The sequence below is a fragment of the Staurois parvus genome, unplaced genomic scaffold (assembly GCF_062004578.1).
Source record: "Staurois parvus isolate SC_StPar_1 unplaced genomic scaffold, SC_StPar_1.0 ptg000274l, whole genome shotgun sequence".
NCBI classification, from domain to species: domain Eukaryota; kingdom Metazoa; phylum Chordata; class Amphibia; order Anura; family Ranidae; genus Staurois; species Staurois parvus.
Window position 1 is genome coordinate 1,355,875 of NW_028318070.1, and position 24,122 is coordinate 1,379,996.

The 24,122-nt window shown below is 42.7% G+C and overlaps 1 protein-coding gene across 1 annotated transcript in view; it reads right to left on the minus strand.

Annotated features, from left to right (window-relative positions):
- Positions 1-24,122, minus strand: part of LOC149459112 (uncharacterized) — a 243,337-nt gene that overhangs the window by 90,674 nt on the left and 128,541 nt on the right. The window contains exons 60-70 of the mRNA XM_089681623.1: positions 23,069-23,215; positions 21,270-21,434; positions 20,125-20,276; positions 9,221-9,389; positions 8,987-9,095; positions 8,768-8,913; positions 5,436-5,561; positions 5,179-5,358; positions 4,024-4,248; positions 452-578; positions 164-363 (exon numbers count right to left, since the gene is read on the minus strand). Of these exons, the coding sequence (XP_089537749.1) occupies positions 164-363; positions 452-578; positions 4,024-4,248; positions 5,179-5,358; positions 5,436-5,561; positions 8,768-8,913; positions 8,987-9,095; positions 9,221-9,389; positions 20,125-20,276; positions 21,270-21,434; positions 23,069-23,215 (1,746 nt within the window). The remainder of the gene's footprint in view (positions 1-163; positions 364-451; positions 579-4,023; positions 4,249-5,178; positions 5,359-5,435; positions 5,562-8,767; positions 8,914-8,986; positions 9,096-9,220; positions 9,390-20,124; positions 20,277-21,269; positions 21,435-23,068; positions 23,216-24,122) is intronic.

Consider the following 24,122-nt stretch of genomic DNA (forward strand, 5'->3'; position numbering starts at 1 on the left):
CCTTTATTCTGCTGTAACCTGTGAGGATTCTACTCTCCATCATGAGACAAATATAGGCAATAGTTGATTTCAATTAGGGAAATGCTAACGCTGTCCTGAAAGCAGCTGTGATAAAGTCAGAAGGTATTTGCAAAATATAATCATTTATAGTCAGTCTGCTCACCTGGAGGGCAGCTGTATCCAGCTGGACAGGGCTGGCAGGAGGCATCGGTGGCACTGCTGCTCCGATAGGTTCCAGCTTCACATCTTCTACATGATGCCTCTGCAGAATCCCGGAGGGAAGATGTTTGAACAGCCCGATAACCTCCAGAACACGGTGCCATGTGGGAACTCCCAGGGGGACAGTAAAAGGGGAACAGACAGCTGCACACAAATTACAAAAATAGTGGGTGGGAAAAACACTATTATGAGTACAAGACATGGTCAGTCATAAACTATATTTTGTACTCACAGCTGTGTACTGGTGTTAAAGGCAGAAGATCCTTCAGGACAGAAGAAGCCACCTGGACACAGAGGAGGACTTCCTGTGCGAGGAGGACAGTACGCTCCCGCTCTGCATACAGTTTCACTTACTGATCCTAATGGAAAAGTCAAGATGCTAATCTCTTCAAATCAACTTATCATTAGACATTATTCGCTATAAAACTCACAAGATTAGCTCAACACTTGGAGAAAAAAGTACAATTATTTAGGTGGTCTGCTAATATTGAGACCCAGGAACATTCAGACTCTGGGCCACTCAATAGATGGGAATGCCAGTTGCTGCAGGGTATAAGACAGCAGTGCAGCTAGGTCCACCCGATTAATGCTAGGGTGAAAGAGTTCCCCAGTGGGTAGGCTGTTTATCCAGTCAGTTTGATGCAAAGTTCACATTTTCCAAAAATGTGTAAGTCTTCTCATTCTCACTGTTGCTGAATCTGTGAGCCATGGTAGTAGCACCACTTGTATTCCGAGTCAACTGCAGCTGAGTGAACACAAACTAAACTACAAAACAGACAGTGCAGGCCTATCTACATGCCAATAAACCTAGCCATTATTAATGGATAAACTGAATTGTCTTTCTAACTCTTGCACTGTCTTTACTTGTTGCTTGAAAGTGCTTTAAGTTGGACTCCACAAGACAGTAGAATAATACAGGTTATGGTGAGAAGGGATTAAAGTGGTTCTAAAGCCAAAAAGTTTTTTATTTGTACCTTAATGCATTCCTTGCATTAAAGGACGGGTGCACCTTATGCTAAAAAATAATAAATGCTAATTTTTTTTGCAGGTAAAAAAATGTGCATTTATTATTGTTTGTTGCAGGAGCCTGTAAACCATTGCACCAGAGATCAGCAGATCGCTGGTGCCATGCAGGTCTCCTGCAGACCTGCCAGTATATCTGCTTGCCAATATGGGATGTATAGGCAAGCAGATATTGTGACTGGAAGATTCAATTAACTATCACGGTGCTCCACAACACCTTGGTAGTTCATTGAGAACTATAAGCCAACAGTCTCTAAGGCTATCAGGACTTGCCATTCAATCTGTGAATGAATGACCCATCTGTGTGGGCACAGAGGTACTGAAAAACTGACAGGTAGTATGGGAAACTTCTCCCTGTACTGTTATGGGGGAAAGGGGGGGGGGGGGGACTGGGCAGCGGCTGCAGCTTAGGGAACATGGTAATATGTTCCCAAAGGTGAACTTATACTTTAAAGGTAAAAAATGTTTTATAGCTTTTTTTTTCCCGTGTGAAGGGGGAGAGAGGGGAGAAGAGATCCAGTGCTGAGCACAGCTGTATCTCTTCTCCCCTCTCTTCCTCTTCACACAGGAACTTGGGCAGCAGCTGTCAATCAAGTGCAGCAAGGAGGAAGTTGGGGCGGGGCTAAGCATTGTTGTGTGTGTCCATGGAGCACACACAGCTCTGGGGTGAGCACGCACCGTGTGCTTCCATAGTGAGCAGCTTGCTATGGGGGCACACAGGGAAGAGAAGAAGCCAAGATCGATGGCAGGGGATCCAAAAAGAGGAGGTTTGGGGCCACTCTGTGCAAAACCAATACACAGAGCATGTGACTATAAAATATTTATTAATTTTTATTTAAAAAAATTACCTTTAGTAACACAAACTATTTAGATCAATCTATTTATAATGTACAGCGCTGAGCAAACCTTTCTGGCGCTATATAAATACTGTATAATAATAATAGATTCTGTGTGGCACAGTAAAGCCATCTAAAATAGAAGGTATTCAGGTCATTCCATCACATATCCCAAAAATAAGACGATTTTTCCTCATTTTAGCCATGCGCTCATTGCCTTTTACTTCTCTGACCAGATGCACATCATGAATTGTTGGTGCATAGTGCAAACATAGCTTAATATTATACAGCCAATTATTTCAAACCGCATACAACTACTTCGGGCTATTTGGTGCTGCACAAACTGTTGGTGCCATATAAATCCTGTAAAATACCAATATTATTATTTTGGCCATCATCAGCACCATGCATGAAAACCATGGCTTCTATGGAGTAGGGTTTGGTAGCCAGTGGGACACCCTAAATCATACAGGTTATGATGAAAAGATATCAGAAAGACCTCACTCTGCTAAGTGCAAGGTCTTCTTCATTCCTCATTTCAAGAAGTGTGCAGATAAAAATGGAGATGAATGAGGCACTCTGTAGTTGCTATACTTATTATACGCCACCCAATAGAATGTGGACTTCATCATTATAGATAATCCTATTATGTTCCATGTTATCAGCAATCTAACATTCTTAGCATTGCTAGCTGTTAAGCCAATATTTGTACAAATGTAGAGATTCCAGAAAGAGGCAAATATTGTGCAATATAAAGCAGGACTTGCAAATGTTTAGATGACGAGAATACACTGAACTGGGCCTAGAAAAAAAAAACTGTAGGCCTGTTTTTCAGAAACCAGTATTCTTCCATTTCTGCACTTTTCACAAACATACCCCAAAACAAATCATTAAAAAGATCAAATGTATGATCTGTATGCATAGAGGTGGTAGATTGACTCATTAATAATATTTCAGATACTATAAAGAGTGATGTATAAAGAATGGAGGGTGATGTATAAAGAGTGGAGGGTGATGTATAAAGAGTGGAGTGTTATATCATCCAATAAATCTGATTCCTTTTTTTTTCATCTTTTCATATAGAAGTTCTTATTTCTCATTTCCTACATTAAAGAGTTACATACAAGTCACAACCTCTAAAAAAGGGGCCTTCTGACACATGTATAGATTTATCCAATCCTTTGCTGGACTGCTTGATCATTACAAAATTCTAAATCAGTCAACATGTGGGATTTCAAGCCGTTTCACTCTGTAACTGAACCTTCCCCCTCCTTTTTCTACAAGTATTGTATTAACAGGGAAATAGCCAGTTCAAGCAAAGCAGTGTCTCTCCTATTATCATTGCCTAGAGTCTAGCAGCAGAAACACCTTACGGATTATTTTGTGTTCGCTCTTCCACAAACCATACATCACTACTGATAATCTGTGAATTACCTTTAAAACAGCCTTTCTCAACCTTTTCAATACAGAGGAACCCTTGAAATAACTTTCCAGTCTGAGGGAACCCCTGCTAAAAATGACGATATCTACAACTCATGATATACTATGTTTATTAGTGTGATGGTCAGTGGGAAGAATGCTCCTTACACTTGTGGTCATTGGGAAGAATTCCCCCATTACAGGTAGCTAAAAAGATCAATGGTGTCAGTGGGAACTTACAGTATCTGAGAGGCAGAAATTGCTGTTCGCTCAAGGAACCCCCAGCAACCTCTGGAGGAATCCTGGTTGAGAAACCCTGCTTTATAGTCTTAGAAAGGTTTATACTTAAAAACATGTAATGGTAGTTCTGGCACTTTTTACTGTTTAAAAGAGTATAATAAAAGCTAACATTACATTTAGCTTTAACAGATTTACTAAACACAAAAAAACCCGTTGACACTGATGTTTCACAACACTTGACCTTTAACAAAAGCACATTATAATGATTTTTTTTCCTTTAACGCACCAGGTGGGCACTCATGGCCAAGTCTACAAGGGATTCCATTGATGTTGGCTGCCATTGTTACAGCTGGGTCGGGGCAGTGATGTCCTGCAGAGCACTCCTGACAGTCTTCAATAGATGCAGCACCCGCTTCAGTCCTGAAGGTACCAGCAGGGCAGGTCAGAGGAACACTCGCACCCAGACACCAGTGCCCTGGAGGGCATGGAAAGTCTTCATAAAAGATAATTCCTAAGAAAAGTTTAAAAAAAGGAACACCAAAATGCAGGTCAACCTCTGTTACTACCCTCAAGATCAACCTTTGTATCCCCTAAACATATTTTCAGGTCTCAGGGAACCCTTAAAGTGGTTCTAAAGGCTCAGGGTTTTTTTTACCCTCTTGCATTCTATGCATGAAGGTAAAACACCTTCTCTGTGCAGCACCCCCCCCCCCCCCAAATACTCATCTAAGCCCCCTTTTAATTCAGAGTATCGGCTATCCTGGGACTCCCTCTCCTCATTGGCTGAGACAGAAGCTGGCTCCCACAGCTGTTAATCACAGACACTGAACCAATGAGAAGAGAGAGGGGTCTGGACGAGCCACGGTTCCGTGTGTGAATGAATACACAGGGCAGTGGGTGCCCCAATAGCAAACTGCTTGCTGTGGGGGCACCCAACAGGAGGGAGGGACCAGGAGTGCCAGCGGGGGAGGAAAAGGAGGATCCGGGGCTGCTCTGTTCAAAACCACTGCACACAGCAGGTAAGTATAGATATGTTTGTTTAAAGAAAAAAAAAAAGCCTTTAAAACCACTTCATCAGGGCTCAATGGCAAAAATGCCCCTTACATTGGTGGACAGTAGTAAAAATGCAAATCTTACTGTGGTGGTCAGAATATAACCCTTACAGACAGCTAAAAAGATAATTGGTGTCATGCTGCTGGCTTTGCCAAGGGTGCTGGTCCTGTAACTATGCCAGCGCTATCGAATGGGAAGTCAATCAGCTATAGCTCATGGAACCTCGAGCAACCTCTGGAGAATCCCTAGATAGCTGCTATAGATGATGAGTAAGTAGAAACTTCTGGCTCAAAGAAAGTGGACAGGAAGTGCTCAGATTTTTCACTAGCAATGTGTTGAACTAGCAAGTACAGTTCAAAGGCTTTCGTGTTTGTATTTTGATACTGACCTGGAACTCTGCAGTAATACCCAGGAGGACAGGACTGACAGTCTTCAACTCTTTCTGCCCCAGGAAGACCTCGATAAGTATGGACAGGGCATTCCTGAGGCCCTGCTGGATTGCTGGCATTGGGCCAGCTTTGGTCACTGCAGTAATGGCCAGCTGGACATGGCACTGGTACTGGGCTCCCTGGACAAAGAGATGAATGAAGCGCTAATCACTGAAGGCTAACTGAATTTATTTTATTGGTTGAACTGAATTGTTACCTTCTTTGCACCAATATCCAAGAGGGCATGGCATACACTCATTCCTGTGCCTGGCTCCAGGGGAACTTCTCAATGTGTTTGCAGGGCATGGGGTAGGCAGCACTGTGCCCTCTTGACAATAGAAACCTAACACAGGAAATCATACATTACAAGAGATATAGTTCAGGCCTTTGTATGACATGTGAGATGGATGCTAGAATAAGACTAGCGGGTATAAACACTTTTCTTAGCTACAGGGGAAGATTTCAGTATTCAGCCCTTATTTGCTAGAATCAAGGGGAATCATAATTATATTGTATGGGAGTTATTAGGACCATGGGGGAAATGTACTATAGTAAAAACAGCTAGGGCATAGAATCAGGAAAGATGGGATGAATTTTATGGACAACAGATTGAGTATATGATTTTCAATACAAAGGGAACCAGACATGCTGAGGATACTGCAGACCACTGCCAAACTGCTGGTTTTATAGCTTTGATCTGAGTTTTGTGTTATCGCAGAGAACTCTCTGAGATTAGGCACTGAAATTTTTATGACTGTCTCAGTCTTCTGTCATTACTTATTCAGAAAGCAGATTGCTGCTTGTGCTGTACATGTGGGGCTGGGGGTCAATTAAACTCCACATTTCTAGCGTGCGGCCTTGTGATGGCTTTATATGACATAAAAACATAATCTGAAGGCATACTCTGTTAATGGCAGCACGGGCTCTATCTGCAATAAAATGAAGTGCTGGTAATTAACACCATAAATAATAGAAGAGCAAATCATCATCGATTTCAATTGACAAGACTCAAATATTAGTAACGCTGTGAAGCTTACAATGAAGGCATTAAAACCTTAATATTACACTTTCCAGCATTACAGTCAGATTAAACTGTCTGGATGACTTTGTGAAATAAAAATCTGTATTCAATTAGACATAGAGCAGTGTCCATTGTGTGGTAATCTATAGCAACTTGTGAGAACTGATCTTCCTTGGTCAGGCTAAACTGGGTTGAAATATAGTTGCTGTGGCCTACTGAATTTTCACTGTTCTTTGCACTGATTTATAGATAGAGCCCACCGGCTGAAGAAATACTCTAATAATGGCCATATAAGGAGCAAGAAGCCCAATCTACCTTGTCTTTTCCCCTGCTGCAAATTTACACAATCTGTCATTGACAAACAACATGCTATGACAGTGCTATGCCTTGCCTTGGCGTGAAAGGGTTGTTTTTGTTACCCAGGGTCCTTAATCAGGCAGGTTGTGGTTTCTAGGGTTCTTGTGTCATACAGAGGACATTTTTAATTTCCTCAGCAGGTGGCGAAACCCGGATAGGGTCTTGGAGTATGAAGGCTTTGTACAGGCTTGGGAAGGGCTGTGGTGTATTTACTGCGAGGCAAACAAGGCGTTTGCCTAGGGCGGCAAATTTTAAGGGGGTGGCACCGCCCCTTGGAAGAAGCTACCTGGTGAGCAGCGACGGACTGAGTCATGCAGGGGATTTGGGAGGGGGGGTGGCTGGTGGTGGTTTTATTAGCTAAGTGGAACTGGGGGAAATAGAGGGAGAGAGAGAGAGAGGGAAAGAGAGGGAGAGAGGGGAAAAGAGAGGGAGAGAGGGGGAAAGAGAGGGAGAGAGGGGGAAAGAGAGGGAGAGAGGGGGAAAGAGAGGGAGAGAGGGGGAAAGAGAGGGAGAGGGCAGGAGAGGGGAGGAGAGGGGAGGAGAGGGGGGGAGAGGGGAGGAGAGGGGAGGAGAGGGGGGGAGAGGGAGAGAGGAAGGAGAGAGGAGAGAGAAAGGGAGAGAGAAGAGGGAGGAGGGAGGGAGAGAGGAGAGAGAGAGGGGGGGAGGGGGAGAGGGGGGGGGGAGGGGAGGGGGAGAGGGGGGGGAGAGGGGGGGGGAGGGGGGGAGGGGGGAGAGAGGGGTGAGAGGGAGAGAGGGACGAGAGGGAGAGAGGGACGAGGGGGAGAGAGGGACGAGGGGGAGAGAGGGACGAGGGGGAGAGAGGGACAAGAGGGGTGGGAGGGAGAGAGGGACGAGAGGGAGAAGGAGAGAGGGACGAGAGGGAGAAGGAGAGAGGGGCGAGAGGGAGAAGGAGAGAGGGGCGAGAGGGAGAAGGAGAGAGGGAGAGAGAGGGAGGAAGAGTAGAAGGAAAGAGAAAGGGGGAGAGGGAGAAGGAGAGAGGGAGGAGAGAGAGAGAGAAGGAGAGAGGGAGGAGAGAGAGAGAGAAGGAGAGAGAGAGAGAGGGAGAGAGAGAGAAGGAGAGAGAGAGAGAAGGAAAGGGGAGAGAGAGAAGGGGAGAGAAGGGGAGAGAGAGAGAAAGAGAGAGGAGGAGAGAGGAGGAGAGAGGGAGAGAAAGAGAGGGGAGAGAGGGAGAGAAAGAGAGGGGAGAGAGGGAGAGAAAGAGAGGGGAGAGAGGGAGAGAAAGAGAGGGGAGAGAGAAAAATATCTTATATACATACACTTAATGAACTCTCTTGCTCTCTCATTGGGGGGGGGGCACACAGAAGGAATCAGGGGGACACAATACTGGGGTCAGGAGGGCACAGTACAGATTCCGGGAAGCTGCCCGGGACATTGCCACCCCAGGACAGCTTAGTTAAGAGCATGACTATCCCAGCAAATCCAGGACAGTTGGCAAGCATGATGTAATGCAAAATTATCATGGGACCCTCAATGCACTTGAGGCCCCTGGGCACTGCCCACGGGTGCCCATTCATTAGGACAGCCCTGCACTGTGCAAGTTTGTGAAGGGCTTTCTTACAGTAGAAAGGTGACTAGTGTCAAGGGCTTCTTCCTCCTCAAGGAGTCTGTCTGGTTGCAAGGGAGCAGCCAAAAGTATATGTGTGCACAAGACAGTGTTTGAGAATTGTCTGCAGGAGACATAGAGAAGGGGCCTGAGCAAGTTGTACAAGCATGCCAGGAGACTGTGAAGTATAGGTTTTACTGAGGAATGCAGAAAAACCCCTGCAAGGGTAAACCTTGTGTGTTTTGGGGTCTTTATTTTAATAAAAAGGGCAAGAGAAGCCCTAAAAACACAAGATAATGGTGAGTCCCTACTGCTCTACTGTTTGAATCTGGTTTCTAAATAACCCACACTTAGGCTAGTACATTATTTTTTTTCCATTTTTGCTAGAAGTACACTGCGCTAGCATGCAATGGATCCCCCTATTGACTGCAGTGGTGGTGAAGTAGGCATCTCTGCGCTCTTTTGCAGCAGTCAACAATGTTTGTTGCTTGGCTTGCTTTTATGTGGAAAGCAGTGAAGGCATCAGACATTACTACTGACTTACAGATTGGCCATCCATCCTTTATAACTTTTGATGACACTGTGAAATTTTGCAAAAGCATATTACCTGACGGGCAGATGCCAGCGCACATCTGTCCCCAGCTACACTCAGTTAGGGTGCTGCGGCTGAAGTTCTGCACGTAGGGTGTGTATTCTGAACTGCCGGACAGACAGAAATGTCCAGCTGCACATGGCCCTTGTAGTTTCCCTCCCCTGTATGACAGAATAAGAGATGTTAAGAAAACAGAAACTGGTTCTATGCACTGGCCTCAAAATGAGCTCTTACCTGCAGTATTGTCCAGGTGGGCAGGGCAGACACTCCACTTTATCTCTAAGGCCACTCATTTCCACAGGTGTGTAGGTCCCATTTGGGCATGGTAAAGGATAAAGTGTCCCTGGTGAATACAGTGCTTGATAAGATGAATTATGCCATTTCAATTCATTCTGGCTGCTGTGGTATTATAATTATCCTCAGAAACTGCAGACCTCCAGTTTCTAGAGAATGTATGGACATACATACCAGCAGGACAATAGGAGTGTGGGGGGCAGTGCTGTGGGTGGCCAGCCACAGCTTCCTGGCAATAGAATCCTGGCTGGCATGGGGTGCAGGAATGAGATCCAGTGTTTGGTTGAAACTGTCCAGTTGGGCAGGGTTTGGGATGGGAAGATCCGGAAGGACAGAAGTGGCCCTGAAGAGAGAGAGAGACGCCATGTTTAACAGCTAATTAAAGCCTGATGTTTCACTGATTGGTCAGTGCCAGCACAAAAAATCTCTCTGATCTGTCCTGGAAGCCCTTCAAACAGAAATGGATGAAAAACAGGTATTTCAAATCACAGGACCACTGCATCTGCACTGACAGCTCATCATTCACGGAGGTAAGTACAGTGGGGACTGGAGTGAGGGGCTGTAAGGGTGATAGCAGCGGCGGACTGACCATTTGGATACTCGGGCACTGCCCGAGGGCCCGGGGTCAGTAGTGGGCCCCATGAGATGCCCCTGGTACCTTTTTCATAGGCTTTTTGGAGTTTGGGCAAGGACACAGGGGCCCCATGATCCCCTATTGCCCGGGGGCCCCATGAGTTGTCAGTCCGCCCCTGGGTGTTAGTTCACCATTTACTTTTTTCTAAAAAGGAGAACTAACCCTTTAAAGCTGGCTTCAAATGTTGACAAGTTCTAGATGAAGCAGTCAAAATTCACTTAGTGGGTGGTCCTGTCAGTCTCCTTCCATCTGCCATCCTTTGATTAAAAAATTACAGGAGCTGGCCAGAAAATTGCAACCTGAACAGTGGCTGTCATACAATACAATAGCCCAGCATGGGGATCCATCTATCTTCTAGACATGCAGCTAGAGGCCCTCAGACCAAACAAAACAATCTAATAGTATATGGCCAGCTTTAGTACTATATGCATTCAAATAAAAGTAGGTGCAGCGCTTAGATATATGATAGGAATAAAGTGCAATATATGAGGTGGTACATCAATAAAAACAATTATCAATAATAAATAATAAAGTGCCAATAGTGCTAGTGGTGATCACAAAATACTTATGCAAACGTGATCATCATATGTTAACGTCCACATAAGTAATCAAGTGAATAAATTCTGAGAAGAGCCACTCAAAGGTGGCTATAGTGCTATCAGAGTGAAAAAAGTCCAGATTAATGGACGTGAGGATCCTTATATGAGATCATAGGATAGGTGGTTCAAATTCCTATCTCCAGTTCAAGTGGTGGTTTATCCGGTAATAGAAAAACTGCGCACTCACCAGATGCGTAATTTCATAGCACATTTGAGAACACAATTGTCTCAAACAGGTCAGCCAGATCCACTTCAAGGTATGCACAGCCCAGTCATGGTTCCCCTCTGAGTCTTCCGTGGGTAACAGCACATCTAACTCTCTCTTTAAATAGCTCTGTGGATGGTTAGACACATATAGAGCCCAAAGAAAGGATGCCACATAGCGTAATATTGCTAATAGAGGGGATTTATTGCTTTCCAACAGGGTGTACAATAAAAAAAGAAACAGACTGACCATGTGGTTAAAGATGGCCGCCAGACCTGCTGGGGCCTCAGCAGTATGACGTCACAACGTTGTAGCTCCTGTCTGACGTGTTTCGTGCTCTAGCACATACTCATAGGGATGCAGCTTTATTGTAGCGCTCACTTGACCTTTTATGCTTCTTTAGTACTATATTCACTTATAGTGATACAGTGTAGTATAAGGCCAGTTTTATTTGCAGACGGATGATTTTACATTTAACCCATTTTAAAAAGTTATTGGCATAGCTAGTAATTTGCTGGAAAAGCAAACCTGCCCTTAATCTATCCACTGCTATATGCGCTCCAATTTTGGAGACTTTGAAAATTATAGAGTTAGGACTGCAGTATACAGAGGAGCCTTGACATGGGCATTGTGACTCACCCAGATATTTGCAAATATGTGCAAACAAAACCCTCTAATTTTTGTTCTTGTCCAAATATGTTAATGAAAGTAACATATCTGAATTAACAATTACAGGTCTAGAGATCACTGATAGATAACCACAACAAGAGATAACCACATTAACAGTAACAATTCAAAAAGTGAAACCCCCCCTCTGTTTTTAATGCGAATTGTTAGACAGGGCCAATTAATTTTTGGAAGACTAGCTGGTAAATGTGCAGGGAATTTTTTTGTTGTTTGTGATGTGCGTCGCCCTTTCATGTGCACCTTACTACAAGGGCTAATTATAGGTTGGGGTTGTAGCAATCCTGCCCACAGAGATGGGCGCGGTTCAACCATTTTGGCTCCAATCTCCATCTTGGCAAAGGATCCTCCATCTTGTACAAACATATCCCCCTCATTCTCATTCTTCCTCTCTGTTCAGCCACAGTGACATATGGCCTGTGTGTTGTCAGCGTCACAGGAGACCAGAGCCCAGCAGGGGGCTACGAGCTATAAAACCCCCAAGGAAGCTGGGGCCTTGCTGTCCAAAGAACCTGTGCAATCTAGCACATCATAAAAAGATCACCCAAGCCTTCCCCTGAGTTCAAACACATTCCACAGGAGTAGAGACTAGATAACACTTTTAAAATCCATTTTTCCCCTATGTCTCATATCCTGGAATATGAGAGACTTACATAAAAACCAGGTATATCTTCAGGTTGGCCACGAGAAGACAAACAGTTTGATAGGTCACACTCCCTGACTGGAATACCTAGGACAGCAGAAAATTATCTCTTGAACCCTTCAAATATGTATTTCATATGTAACCGTTCCTCAGATGTGTCTGCATATTAATCTACCCGTGGGTGGAATGTCACTTGTGCTTAGGAAGTTATGAGCAAAATATGAACTATGAGAGATTTTGGCTCTAGTTTAGGTATCCACCCAGACGATCCCTCCCTAAATGAGGCATTGGTCCTTGACTTCAGAGACATCCTCTGCTGGGGGACTACAAAATAGGCTGTCAGGCCTAATAGAAAAAGGAAGTTGAAGAATTCTCCCTTTTAACATCAGAACCAACTTGGAAGACGTGCCCTTTCGCTCTGAAACTTGATTTGCTTAACCCTAGGCTGACTGGAAATTACTTTAACCCTTTAACCACCTGTTACCTCTTTGCTGTGCTGTTCTCTGTATATTTATATATATATATTGGTTACATCTTTTTTCTGTAAATATTTTTATTGCACCCTTGTGACCTTTTAGTAATAAATCTTTCTTTCTGAAAGTGCTGAACTGTTTCTAAAGCTCCTTAATGCAATTTACGAATTCCTGCCTCTAAAAAAGAGCGCTACTGTGTTTGTTTAACCCTCTATATAACCAGTCTGCGGTGACCGTGCTATACAGAAGATTATCTCAACCATTATAGTGTTATAGCTGATATTGCTGAGTTTACTCTTTCTCTGTACAAAAAGGTGGTGGTGGCAGTGTGAAGGGTTATTTGCGTAATTAACCTGACCCAGTAACAATCGCTCCCAGGCTGCCGGTACATCAATTTGTGGTCCATTAGCTGGAAAATAGTTGCGCAGGGTGCAGCTGGGCGTTGCATTGTTACACACATGACATCACAGTTTTAGATTGGCTAGTCCTTTGGTCACGAGTTTGGTGAGAAGGGCTGGGGTCTGACGCGCGATCGTCACAGGGGTGTTTACCACTTTTTTGTACATTTGCAGCAATAGACCTGGTAATATGGGAATTTAGCTCCAGTTGCCGTGTCATTACTGGATTGCTCCCATTGCTGGAATTTTCTTTTCCGGGGTGGGGGCAAAAGGAATCACAGGTGGTGCTGTGCGCTGGGCTGATTACATTACATACAACTGACCTCTACACCCTGTATATTATACAACTTACCCTACACTATATATGTTACCCAACCCTACACCCTTACCTACAAGATGTCGTCTTTTAAATATTTCTAACTCCTACACTCTGTCCATAGGCTCAAGATATAAGTCCCTGCCACTTTGAGTGCAATTTTGACAAACTCATCTTTCTTGTGTGCCCCTTTTAGTTCCACCCCCATTCTCAGGAAATTAGATGTGTATGGAACATTACACGATAAATCTATGAATATTTTAATTCTCATAAGTTTCCAGTCCCAGGTATGCACAGCCCAGTCAGTGCAGAACAGGAATTACTGCATGATTATGAAACAATTGCAATAAATGTTTAATTGTTCAATACAGAACTGTCAGTCTTTAATGATCACTCAAGGGTAAAACAATTATTTTCATATACTGTAGTTATAAGTGTATAATAACTTCCATAGAATGCTGTTTGGAGCATACACACCACACAAGTTTAGATAAAAATCTAGATAATATAAAGATATAAAATAATAAGCCTTCTCCAGTCCATTAATTAAAATCCAAGATATAAAAAAAACCTCCCCAATCCATTGATTAGAATCTAAGATATAAAATAATAATCTTCCCCAGTCCGTTGATAAGAATCCCAAATATAAAGTAATAGTCCTCCCCCATTCCATTGATTAGAACCCAATATTTAAAACAGCAATCCTTCCCCAATCTATTGATTATAATCCAATATACAAAATAATAATCCTCCCCATTCCATTGATTAGAACCCAACACTTAAAACAGCAATCCTTCCCCAATCTATTGATTATAATCCAATATACAAAATAATAATCCTCCCCAGTCCATTGATTAGAACTCAGTATTTAAAATAGTCCTTCCCCAATCTATTGATTAAAATCCAACATACAAAATACGGTAATAATCCTCCCCAATCTTTTGATTAGAATCCAGTATATAAAATAATCCTCCTTTTGAGTTAATTGATTAGAATACAAGATGTAAAATAATAATCCTTCCCCAATCCATTGATCAGAATCCAATATATGAAATAATCATCCTCCCCCCGTCCATCGATCAAAATCCAATATATAAAATATTCCTCCCCCCCCCCCCCCAATCCATTGCTTAGATTCCAATATATAAAATAATAATTCTTCCTCAATCTATTGATTAGAATCCAATATACAAAATAATAATTCTCCCCAGTCCATTGATTAGAATCCAATATATAAAATAATAATCCTGACCCAGTCCATGATTAGCTGTGTGGAATGTTAAATAGTATTGAGTAATGCTGTGCTGGGTAATTCAATGTTATTCTATGGGAGGATGCAATCTGAACACACGATTTCAGCTTCTCTAGGATTGCTTGCTGTTTTCTTCCTCTATATCTCAGGGTGGTGCTTAGATAAATATGAACCATGCAATTAGAACCAAACATAAATAAAACTGTCCGTACACTGATTGAATTTCAGCCTATTTCTGTGCAGTTGAAAATCATCAATTTGGCTCCATCTACTTTCAGATTGGAGAATGCTGGATGGTAGGGTGTCGACAGGGCCACCCACTGCTTGTATTTTGGTTGGTTCATCAGAAATTCACTGTAATTTGAGCAGTGGCATGCCCTGTTGGCACTCTACCACACAACATCCTTTAATTTGAAAATCGAAGGAACCAAACAGTGACTGCAGCCAATCAGCTACAGTCACTGTGTGGCAACGACCATTGTATTCTTACAGCCGCAGGTACTGGCTGGCAGAATACAATAGTCTCAGTGGGAGAATCCTCCATCCAGGCTAAATGAAAACAATGACCAGCTTCCAGTCTGCCATATACAGCTTGAATTTCATCTGATTCCTCTCAAATCACAGGAAATTTAAGCCACGGTTGGCTCTGACTCAACAAAAGTTTAACAACATTTAACCCTTTGATTGCCCCTATTAACCCTTATACCACCCCTTATGTCAACCAGCTAGTGCCATTAGGACAGTGTCAGCAAATACATTTTCAATGATCACTGTATTACAGCCACTAGCGAGATCACATAGAGTCATGGTCAGTAAGCGCCCCTTCCAGCCAGAGTCAGCTAGAATTAGATTGACCGCACACTATCACACACACGCTATAGATCACTGATCACCGCCATTACTAGTATAGTGTTTGTACGGATCAATATATTGATCATGAACAGAACTGTACTAGTGTCCCCTTAGTATAGTGTCCCTAAAAAATGCAGTGTTAGCTGGATCAGCCCCGTTCGCTGCCAGCACTACCGTTTAGCCCCTCTGCTGTTTATCACAGAAAATTTGTATCAACTGATTGTGGGCCAAAGCAATTTATACACACAACAATACATCACTGTCCACTCAAATTCAGCTCTTGCCAGAGAATTTGCATGGAAATCTATCATGGATTCTGAATTGAAGACTTTTTTGGGTCTAACCCTCAACATGTGCATTACAAAAAAGAATGAATTGCAGTCATATTAGTCCACAGATCCGATCCATCATATGCCCATATTCTCTGCTGTTACATATGCCTAACATGGACCAGCAATGTACTGGTATGTCACTGGACTTTGAGTGGTTATACTAGGATGATACCTGCAGCTATAGGCATCATCCTGGTATCATTTTTTTTTTCAGTTGGAAGTCGGCTTTCATGTAAAAGCAATCCAAGTGGCTAATTAGCCACTGGATCGCTTTTACAAGCAGTGGAAAGGCGCCCCCCTCCACGGCTTTTTCGGGCTCTCCAGTCACATTGGGGAACCTGAGAATACAGCTGGTGGTTCCGCCAGCTGACCACAGAGCTGATAGGAGATCGGAATGGCTCCAATCAATCTCTATGGTCTAAGAAACAGTAAGCAATGGGCATTTCATCATTTCAGTTTGCCGGATATAAACAGTGCTATTTTAAAATTGGTAAAAGCATCTGATCACACCAATCTTGGTGTGATCAGATGCCTTAAGGGCAGAGGAGGGATCTAGAGTCTAACAGATCCCAGATTTCTCAGAAAAGAGTACCTGTCACTGCCTATTGATATCACAGGGGATATTTACATTCCCTGTGATAACAAAAGAAAAAAAACAAAATAAATGATTTAAAAAATCACCACACACACCCCTCCATGCTCGCACGCAAAGTGAACGCAGGCATTGGTCTCATGACGGTATGTAAACGGAGATTGCACCATGCATGTGAGGTCACTGCAAACATCAGACTGAGGGCATTAATTCTAGCACTAGCCCTCCTGTGTAAATCTAAAGTAGTAAGCTGTAAAGGCTTTTAAAGTGCTGCCTATGGATATGAAAAATTTACGCCGTTTGTCGCCATTGCTTGAGTGTGTGCAATTTTAACTTGTCATGTTTGGTATCTATTTACTCAGTGTAACATCATCTTTTAAATTTTTATCAAACAATTGAGCAATATATTGTGTTTTGTGCATTGAATTAAAAAAAGTATACTTTTTCCAATAAATTTGTGTTTGACAAACCGCTGTGCAAATATTGTGCAATATAAAAAATTGCAACACCCACCTTTTTATTTTCTAGGGCCTCTGCTTTAAAAAATATTTAATATTTGTGGGTTCAAAGCAATTTTCCAGCAAAAAAACTTTTTTTTTTCATGTAAACAAAAAGTGTCAGAAAAGGCTTGGTCTTCAAGTGGTTATGTGTGGCATAAGCTTCTGATGTTGGCTCTTAAATGCCTGGATAGTAGAAGCCCCCCCCCCCCAAATGACCCATTTTTTTGGAAAGTAGACACTCCAAGGTATTTGCTAAGGGGCATAGTGATTATTTTTGAATCTCATGTGTTGCCACCAGTTTTTGGAAATTAAAAAAATGAAAATGTATGTTTTCTTTTCTGTTTATTCTTTTTCAAAACGTTGTGACAAAAAATATTTACAAAATACTCACTGTGCCTCTTATCAAACTCCTTGTGGTGTCTAATTTCCAAAAAGAGGCAATTTGGGGGGGGTTTGTACTATCCTGGCATTTTAGGGCCTCCGAAACTGTTATAGGTAGTGAGGAAGTGACATGACAAAATATGCCCTTTGAAAGCCTGAAGATGGTCATTGGATTGCGGGCCTGTATGTGGCTAATTGCCAAAAAGTCTCTCACGTGTGGTATCCCCATACTCGGGAGAAGTAACAGGTATATGTGGAATTACTCCCCAAAATATATGCTATGGTATATGTGAGCAATATATAATTTAAGTGACAACTTTGCGTAAAAGAAAAAATAATATTTTTTCCATTTTCCAAAAATTTGTGGCAAAAAATTAAATTTTCCATGGACTCAACATGCCTCTCGGCAAATTCCTTGGGGTGTCTACTTTCCAAAAAGGGGTCAATTGTGGGGTTTTCGTACTGCCCTGGCATTTTGGCACCTCAGGAAATGTGACAGGCTGTCAGAAAATAAAATCTGCGTAAATTTCAATATACAGTATATACCGTAGTTTGTAGATACTATAACTTTCACACAAACCAATTAATATAAACATGGGGTTTTTGGCCTACATTTATGACTAAATTTGAGTTTATTGCATATTTTTTATAACAGAAAGTAGAAAATATAACTTTTTTGCAAACCTATTTTTTTGTTTATATCACAAAACATAACAAACCCAGTGGTGATCACATACCACCAAAAGAAAGCTCTATTTGTGGGAAAAAAGGACATAAATTTAGTTTGGTTACAGCATTGCATGACCATGCAATTACCAACTGAAATAGTGCAGGGCCGAATAGCAAAAAATGGCTTGGTAAGGAAGGGGGTAAAATCTTCCGGGAGGCTTAAGTGGTTAAAAATGAATTAAATAGCATTTTTAGTTTGTGGTGCTCAGATACAGTGTAGTTCTGGTCACATTTGTTATTTTCTTTTTAACTTCATAAAGTTTATAATTTACACAATTTTTTATGTTTCGGGGCGTTTATGTGTGCCAATAATGATTTTAGTGTATTTAAAACTGAAAATATTATTTTGATAAGCCAATTACACAACTATAGCATCACCCCCTTAGGAGTTGCTGAAAATTTGGGTCCTCCTATAGTCCTGCACAGCCAGGCAACACGCATTTTTCACAGACTTGCATTCCGGAGCCAGTAAAAAGTCTTTGAGCAGTTTTTAAGTTTTATTATGGGAATTGTACTTGGATTGGGTAAGGGGTGCATGGGGTGCCCAATGGAACTGGAAACTGAAGACAAGTTCCTGGCAACTATCTACAACTCTTTATACAGCAAAACTCTTCTTGGAGAGCTCTCCAGCCTCTCCTGATGTACCACCTTAGTCCCCAGATAAATCTTCTTCTTTACCCAGTTGTCTGGAGGAATCCCTGGGCAAAGGGATCCAGTGCCTGCCATTTTAAGATTTTCAGTCCCGGGTAAGGAGCTAGTCAGGTTTCCTGCCAGAATACTCTTTTCCCACTTGCTGACCCAGGGGCTGTAGGATTACTCACTGAGTTTTCGCCTGTGAGTTGGTTTAAGTAGGTGTCTGCCTTTCTGCTTGGCTGGCTCCTTTCCTGGCTTGACCGATAGTCCTTCCTCCGAGGACTGATGAGGCTGAATGATCCTCCTTTCCAGGTCTTAGCCTGTAGGCAGGCCTCTTCCCAATGACCCCTCTACCAGGCTCTTGCATCTCAGCTGTCCTCACATCTTCTATCCAAACTCTCCTGCTGCGGAGCAGGCTCAGCCACACTTAAAGGCTGCCCTGGCCCCATGCCAAGCCTCCTGCTTGGGGTTTGGCTAGAGTCCTCTAAGTGTACAGGCCAGCCCCTCCTCACTCCCACCCACTTCTTCTAGAATCTTCTGCAAAATTCTAGAGTGGGGGGAGGTATCAGGGAACTGACCTGCAGAGCCTCTCAGCCCTGATTCAAAATTTGACCCTGCTGACTATTTCCCCAGGCTGCTGCTCAGCCTAACTATAAATTAGCCACTATTTCCCCCTGGCTATCTAGAGGGGCACTACACAACTCTTGAGGGATGTACAAAATCTGCAGTTACATCTTTCAATTCAATGTGCCCCAAAACATTCACAAAATATATAGTTGGGGGGGCTTTGGTAACCTTTCAAGACTCTGCTGCATGTGAAAAAATTGCAATTCTCAGTAGCGAAAGTGTTACAGCCTAATTTTAGTATATGCAGACAGCCATCCTAATCTCTTATCAGCTACGATACCTATTAAGGCTCAATTCCATCTCATTGCATAGCCACTGGAAAATATATTGTTTCCAGGAAGATTTGTTCACACTAATGTGCTGCACTGAGGACCATTGAAGCTGATGCTGCATTTTGGAGCCTCTTCTATTCTACTGAAACCTCAAAAAAGTGACATGTCTGAAACACATGACAACTTGTAATAACATTATGGCTGATAGCGAATGGAAAATTTAAAAAAAATAAAATAAAAAAAAATTGTCATGTTTATGAGGAGCTTTGGACTGGCACAGCATATCAGAATGTGCACATGGAATAAGGACTGTGCCAGAGCACTCTCAATGTATTCTTTACATATGAATAGATCACAGGCAGGGGTGGACTGACAACTTATGGGGGCCCCGGGCAATAGGGGATCATGGGGCCCCTGTGTCCTTGCCCAAACTCAAAAAAGCCTATGAAAAAAGGTACCAGGGGCATCTTATGGAGGCCCCCTACTGACCCCGGGCCCTTGGGCAGTGCCCGAGTTTCCAAATGGTCAGTCCGCCCCTGATCACAGGTACTTCTACAACGCCAACAGTTTATTCAGCATTTTACATTGTACATTCACATCAGTCCCTGCCCTCAAGGAGCTTACAATCTAAGGTCCCTAACTCACATACATACACACACATACTAGGGCCAATTTAGAATTCACCCACCACCATTTCTTTTGGGGTGTGGGAAGAAAGCCAAGTACTTGAAGGAAACCCATGCAAGTACAGGGAGAGCAGCAACAAAAATGTGATTTTAAAGGGGGGCGATTCTTTTCTATACACACTGTATTGATTAATGGACTACTTTAGCATGCCTTAGGATTGCAGCTCCATGAGTGAGACCCTTTGTTTTTATTTATATGTGTTTTAGTCACCCTATTTATTGGTTTGTACCTGTGCTAGTATTATAATGCCATAGAGTGGTCTCTGTTACCTTAGGACACAGAAACGGAGTAGGGCTGGTGGAAGTGAAGTTTCCCGGGCAGTAGAATCCAGCAGCGCACAGTCCTGTAGGTGAACTCAGGCCAACACTGGCACAGAAATGTCCTGCATAGCATGAAACACAGCTGTCCACAGAAGAGCCTCCTGTTTAGAGAGACACGGGATATAAGGAGAAAGCTGCTTATACACAGCATAGTTATAGACATACCAGAACAGATGTCTACAAGTCTCACATGTATGTCTTTCCTCTGTATAAAGAGCAACTCCACCATCACACACATTTACAATAAAAATGCAGTATGGGAACTAATACAGAATAAATATACACCATAAACAGTTATACTTTTGTTTTTTTTCTCCCATAGTCCATCTTGGTGGCAAGCAAGAAAGGGTGGCTAGGTGCCTACATACAGTAGGATCATAGAGAACAGACGTAGCCACCCTCTCTCAGGAGGTCCAATCACAGCAAGGAATTTGGAGATTTGGAGGAAGCTGACCGAGATAGAAGGGACTTTTTAAGTTAAGAATACATACTAGAATAGATTTTTAAAAACAGTTTAGCACCGGTTCACATCAGAGCGACTTCAGGTGCAATATGTGATTTACAAATCGCACCTGAAGTCACATCTAATGCATTTCTATGGCACTAAATCAGAACAATTTGAAGTAGTGCAATTTCAAAAAAAGTTAATGCATTATTTTTTTCCGATTGCATTACAACTTGCATTGACTACTGTTAAATGAAGTCGCAAGCCACTGTGAAATCGGAAGTAGAAATTGCACTGATCTGCAGCTTTGAAATCGTGCTACTTCAAATAAGGTAGTGCAAATTCAAAGTCACATTCAGTGTGAACCAGGGCTTAGAGCCACTCGTTGTGGGGAAGGATTAAAACCTGTGCCTGAGCTGCCTTTGATCAATCTAAATAACTTAGGAACATATTTACATATCACCATTATTCAAAAGCAGAGTGGTTTTAGAAAAATGGGTGTGTGTGAGGCACTATAGATAAATGATCTGATAAATGAGATGTACATGAATGAACCTCCATTCAGTGAATATATAATAATCCCTTCTGATAAAAGAGATACAGGGGAAAACACGTGTGAAGCACAACTAAAGCAAAAGACTCCAGTTACCGGTGCTGTTCTTCAGTGTGCCAACAGGACAAGGCTTTGGTGATGGTGTTCCTTCAGGACAGTAATGGCCGGGAGGACAAGGGCCATTGAGAGGAAAGTGGACAGTTTTCTGAGGGATGATGTCTGTTGCCTCACCTTCACAGTAATATCCAGCTGAGCACAGGCCTGAACAGAGATGGAGGTATAACAATGACCAGAATGGTACAGAACTGCTGCATCTAGAGAAAGTTAAAGTAGAACTATAAGCAAAACGTTTATTTTTCATTTTGGATAGGGTACGGGAGGGTTATCCCCCCTGTAAGGTTTATTTTTGCCCTCTTTGTCCCATTGGGGAGATCTACCTTCACTTTCTGTCCCATAGCCAAAAAAGGAAGTGAGAGGAAATCCCTGCAAATTAAGGGAATCTCCCCTAGTTCACCAGAACTAGTGTCCCCATTGGAAGATTTCTCCTCTATTACTTTTCTAGGGACAACCCAAATTTGGGATTTTCTTTACCATTAACATTGAAAGTGAAAGTAAAACAGGACAAATACAAAGGGTGAATCTCCCTAACAGGGGCACAGACAGCAATAAAAACCTGAGAGGTGTTCTAATCCTTCTCCATTTTATTCAAAACCGTTTTGCATTTAGTTATACTTTAAATGCTAGTGGATGAATACACAATTATGCTCTCTTCTTGGAAAAGAGAACCATGCTTTACATGCCGTAGGCTCATACAGGCCTTTACTTCCATAACATATGTCATCAGACGTCTATACACTAAATTAAAAGATACATCACAACTGCAGATGAAATTCATCATTAGGTGACATTTGGCTGTTAACATTAAAGTGAACCTGTGGCAAGGCAATAGACAGTATAACTAAAGGCAAAACTTTTTTTTTTTAGTTTTGGATAGAGTGGAGAGGGGTTAGAACATTAGAACACCTGTCAGTTTTTATTGCTGTCTGTGCCCCTGTTAAGGATATTAACCCTCTCTATTTGTCTCGTTTACCATTATCACTGAAAGTGAAAGTAAAAGAAAATCCCAAATTTTGAGTTGTCCCCAGAAAAGCAATACAAGGGAAATTTTCCAATGGCGACACTAGTTCTGGTGACCTGTGGGTCCCCAAGGAATTCCTTTAATTTGCAGGGATTTCCTCTCACTTCCTGTTTAGTTATAGGGCAGGAAGTGAAGGGAAATCTCCCCAATGGGCCAAAGACAGTGAAAAATAATCTGACAAGGGTTCTTACCCTCCCTTGCTCTATTCAAAATGAAAAAAAGTTTTAAATTATGTACATATTCATAACAGACTATAAATCAGCTTTAAAACAAGTTCTCAATGACCTCTGGAGCTGCAAGCAATGTGAAGCAATAATCCGCAAAGTTCACAGAAGAAGCTCTGAAGATGACTAAGTCGGGTCTTACAAGCAGTTCAACTCGCCCCTCCCAGCAGTGACTCCAAAGGTCAGTTCTCCTCAGCTATCAATAATTGAGAAGTTCAGTTCTCCCTTCCTAAAAGTGACTCAGAAACTTAGAATCTCAGCTACCCTTACCCAGCACTGGCTAAGCACCCCCCTGAATCTGCCTCCCAACAATGGTTCAAAAGCCCAGCTCATCTCCTAGCAGAAGGTTAGCTCTCTCCTTCCGTTAGAAGCTCTGCTCTCCCTCTCCCAAGATTTGATAGGCTCCACCCTGCTCCTCCCTCCCAGCAGTGTCCCTCCCCCCCACCCTACCCGCAGTGTCTAAGTTCTCCCATCTCAGCAGTGACTAGGTAGCTCACCATGTTTGAAATAAGTAACTGTATTTAACTTCTTACCATCAGGTTCCCAGTTGGCCTCTCCTCTGCAGTATCTGCCAGCTGGGCACCGCTTGCATGAAGCCAGTGACAGGGCTCCCTCCATAGGGTTGAAAGTGCCAGCTGGGCATGGGAATGGTGCTGCAGTCAGGGCTGGACAATAATTACCTGAATACAAATAGATGGATATTTTTTTTCTCACTCAAATACTATGGTAACCTCTACACACTGTAATGATTCCCAGCAGGGCTTTTTTTCAGCGGGAACGCTGGGGAACTCAATGTGTGTAATGGCAGGGAGTGCTGGGGTGTGCTGGAGGATCTATTGTTGCCGGCTGCTTGAGGATCTATTGTCACTGAAGTGGTCTATTTTTGCGTGGTGGTCTATTGTTGCTGGGAAGGTCTATTGTTGCTGGTGGGGGATCAATTACTGATGGGGGTCAACCGTTGCTGGAAGGGATCTACTGTTGAGGGGGGGGGGGCTATTGTTGCTGGATGTTGGAGAGTCTATTGATGCAGGCTTCTGGGAGATCTGTTGTAGCTGCTAGGGGTCAATTGTTACTGGGGTGGTATTTTGTTTTGGAGATCCATTGTTGCTGGAGGAATCTATTGTTGCTGGGGAAGGGGGGGGCTATTGCTGCGGGGGATCTATTTTTCTGCTTTTCTTGTTATTAACAAATTCCATACAAATTATTTAGCACCACAAAATGTTACTTGGCTCTATATTCTCTACAAGGAGAGGTACTGGGAGGTGGATAGGGGGTTGAACCAAATGACAGTGCTCGGAGGTGGGTAGTTGCAGAGACAAGAAGTGACTCAGAAGGGAGGAGTTTTTGCACCTATGTTTTGTGAAAGAAAGCCCTGCTTCCCAGACAAATGGTCGGGGCATTTTATGACAGCTAAGAAGAGGAAACATTTCCAGGGGCACCTAATGCATCTGATTCATGTACTTGGAAACAGTCGTATTTTGATGCTTAGAGTATTGACACATTTCTCCTAGTAGAATTTTTGGCTCAGTGTCTGCCATGTAAAAATATAAGACATGGGGGTGAAATCTTTGTCTTTGTATTTTGAGC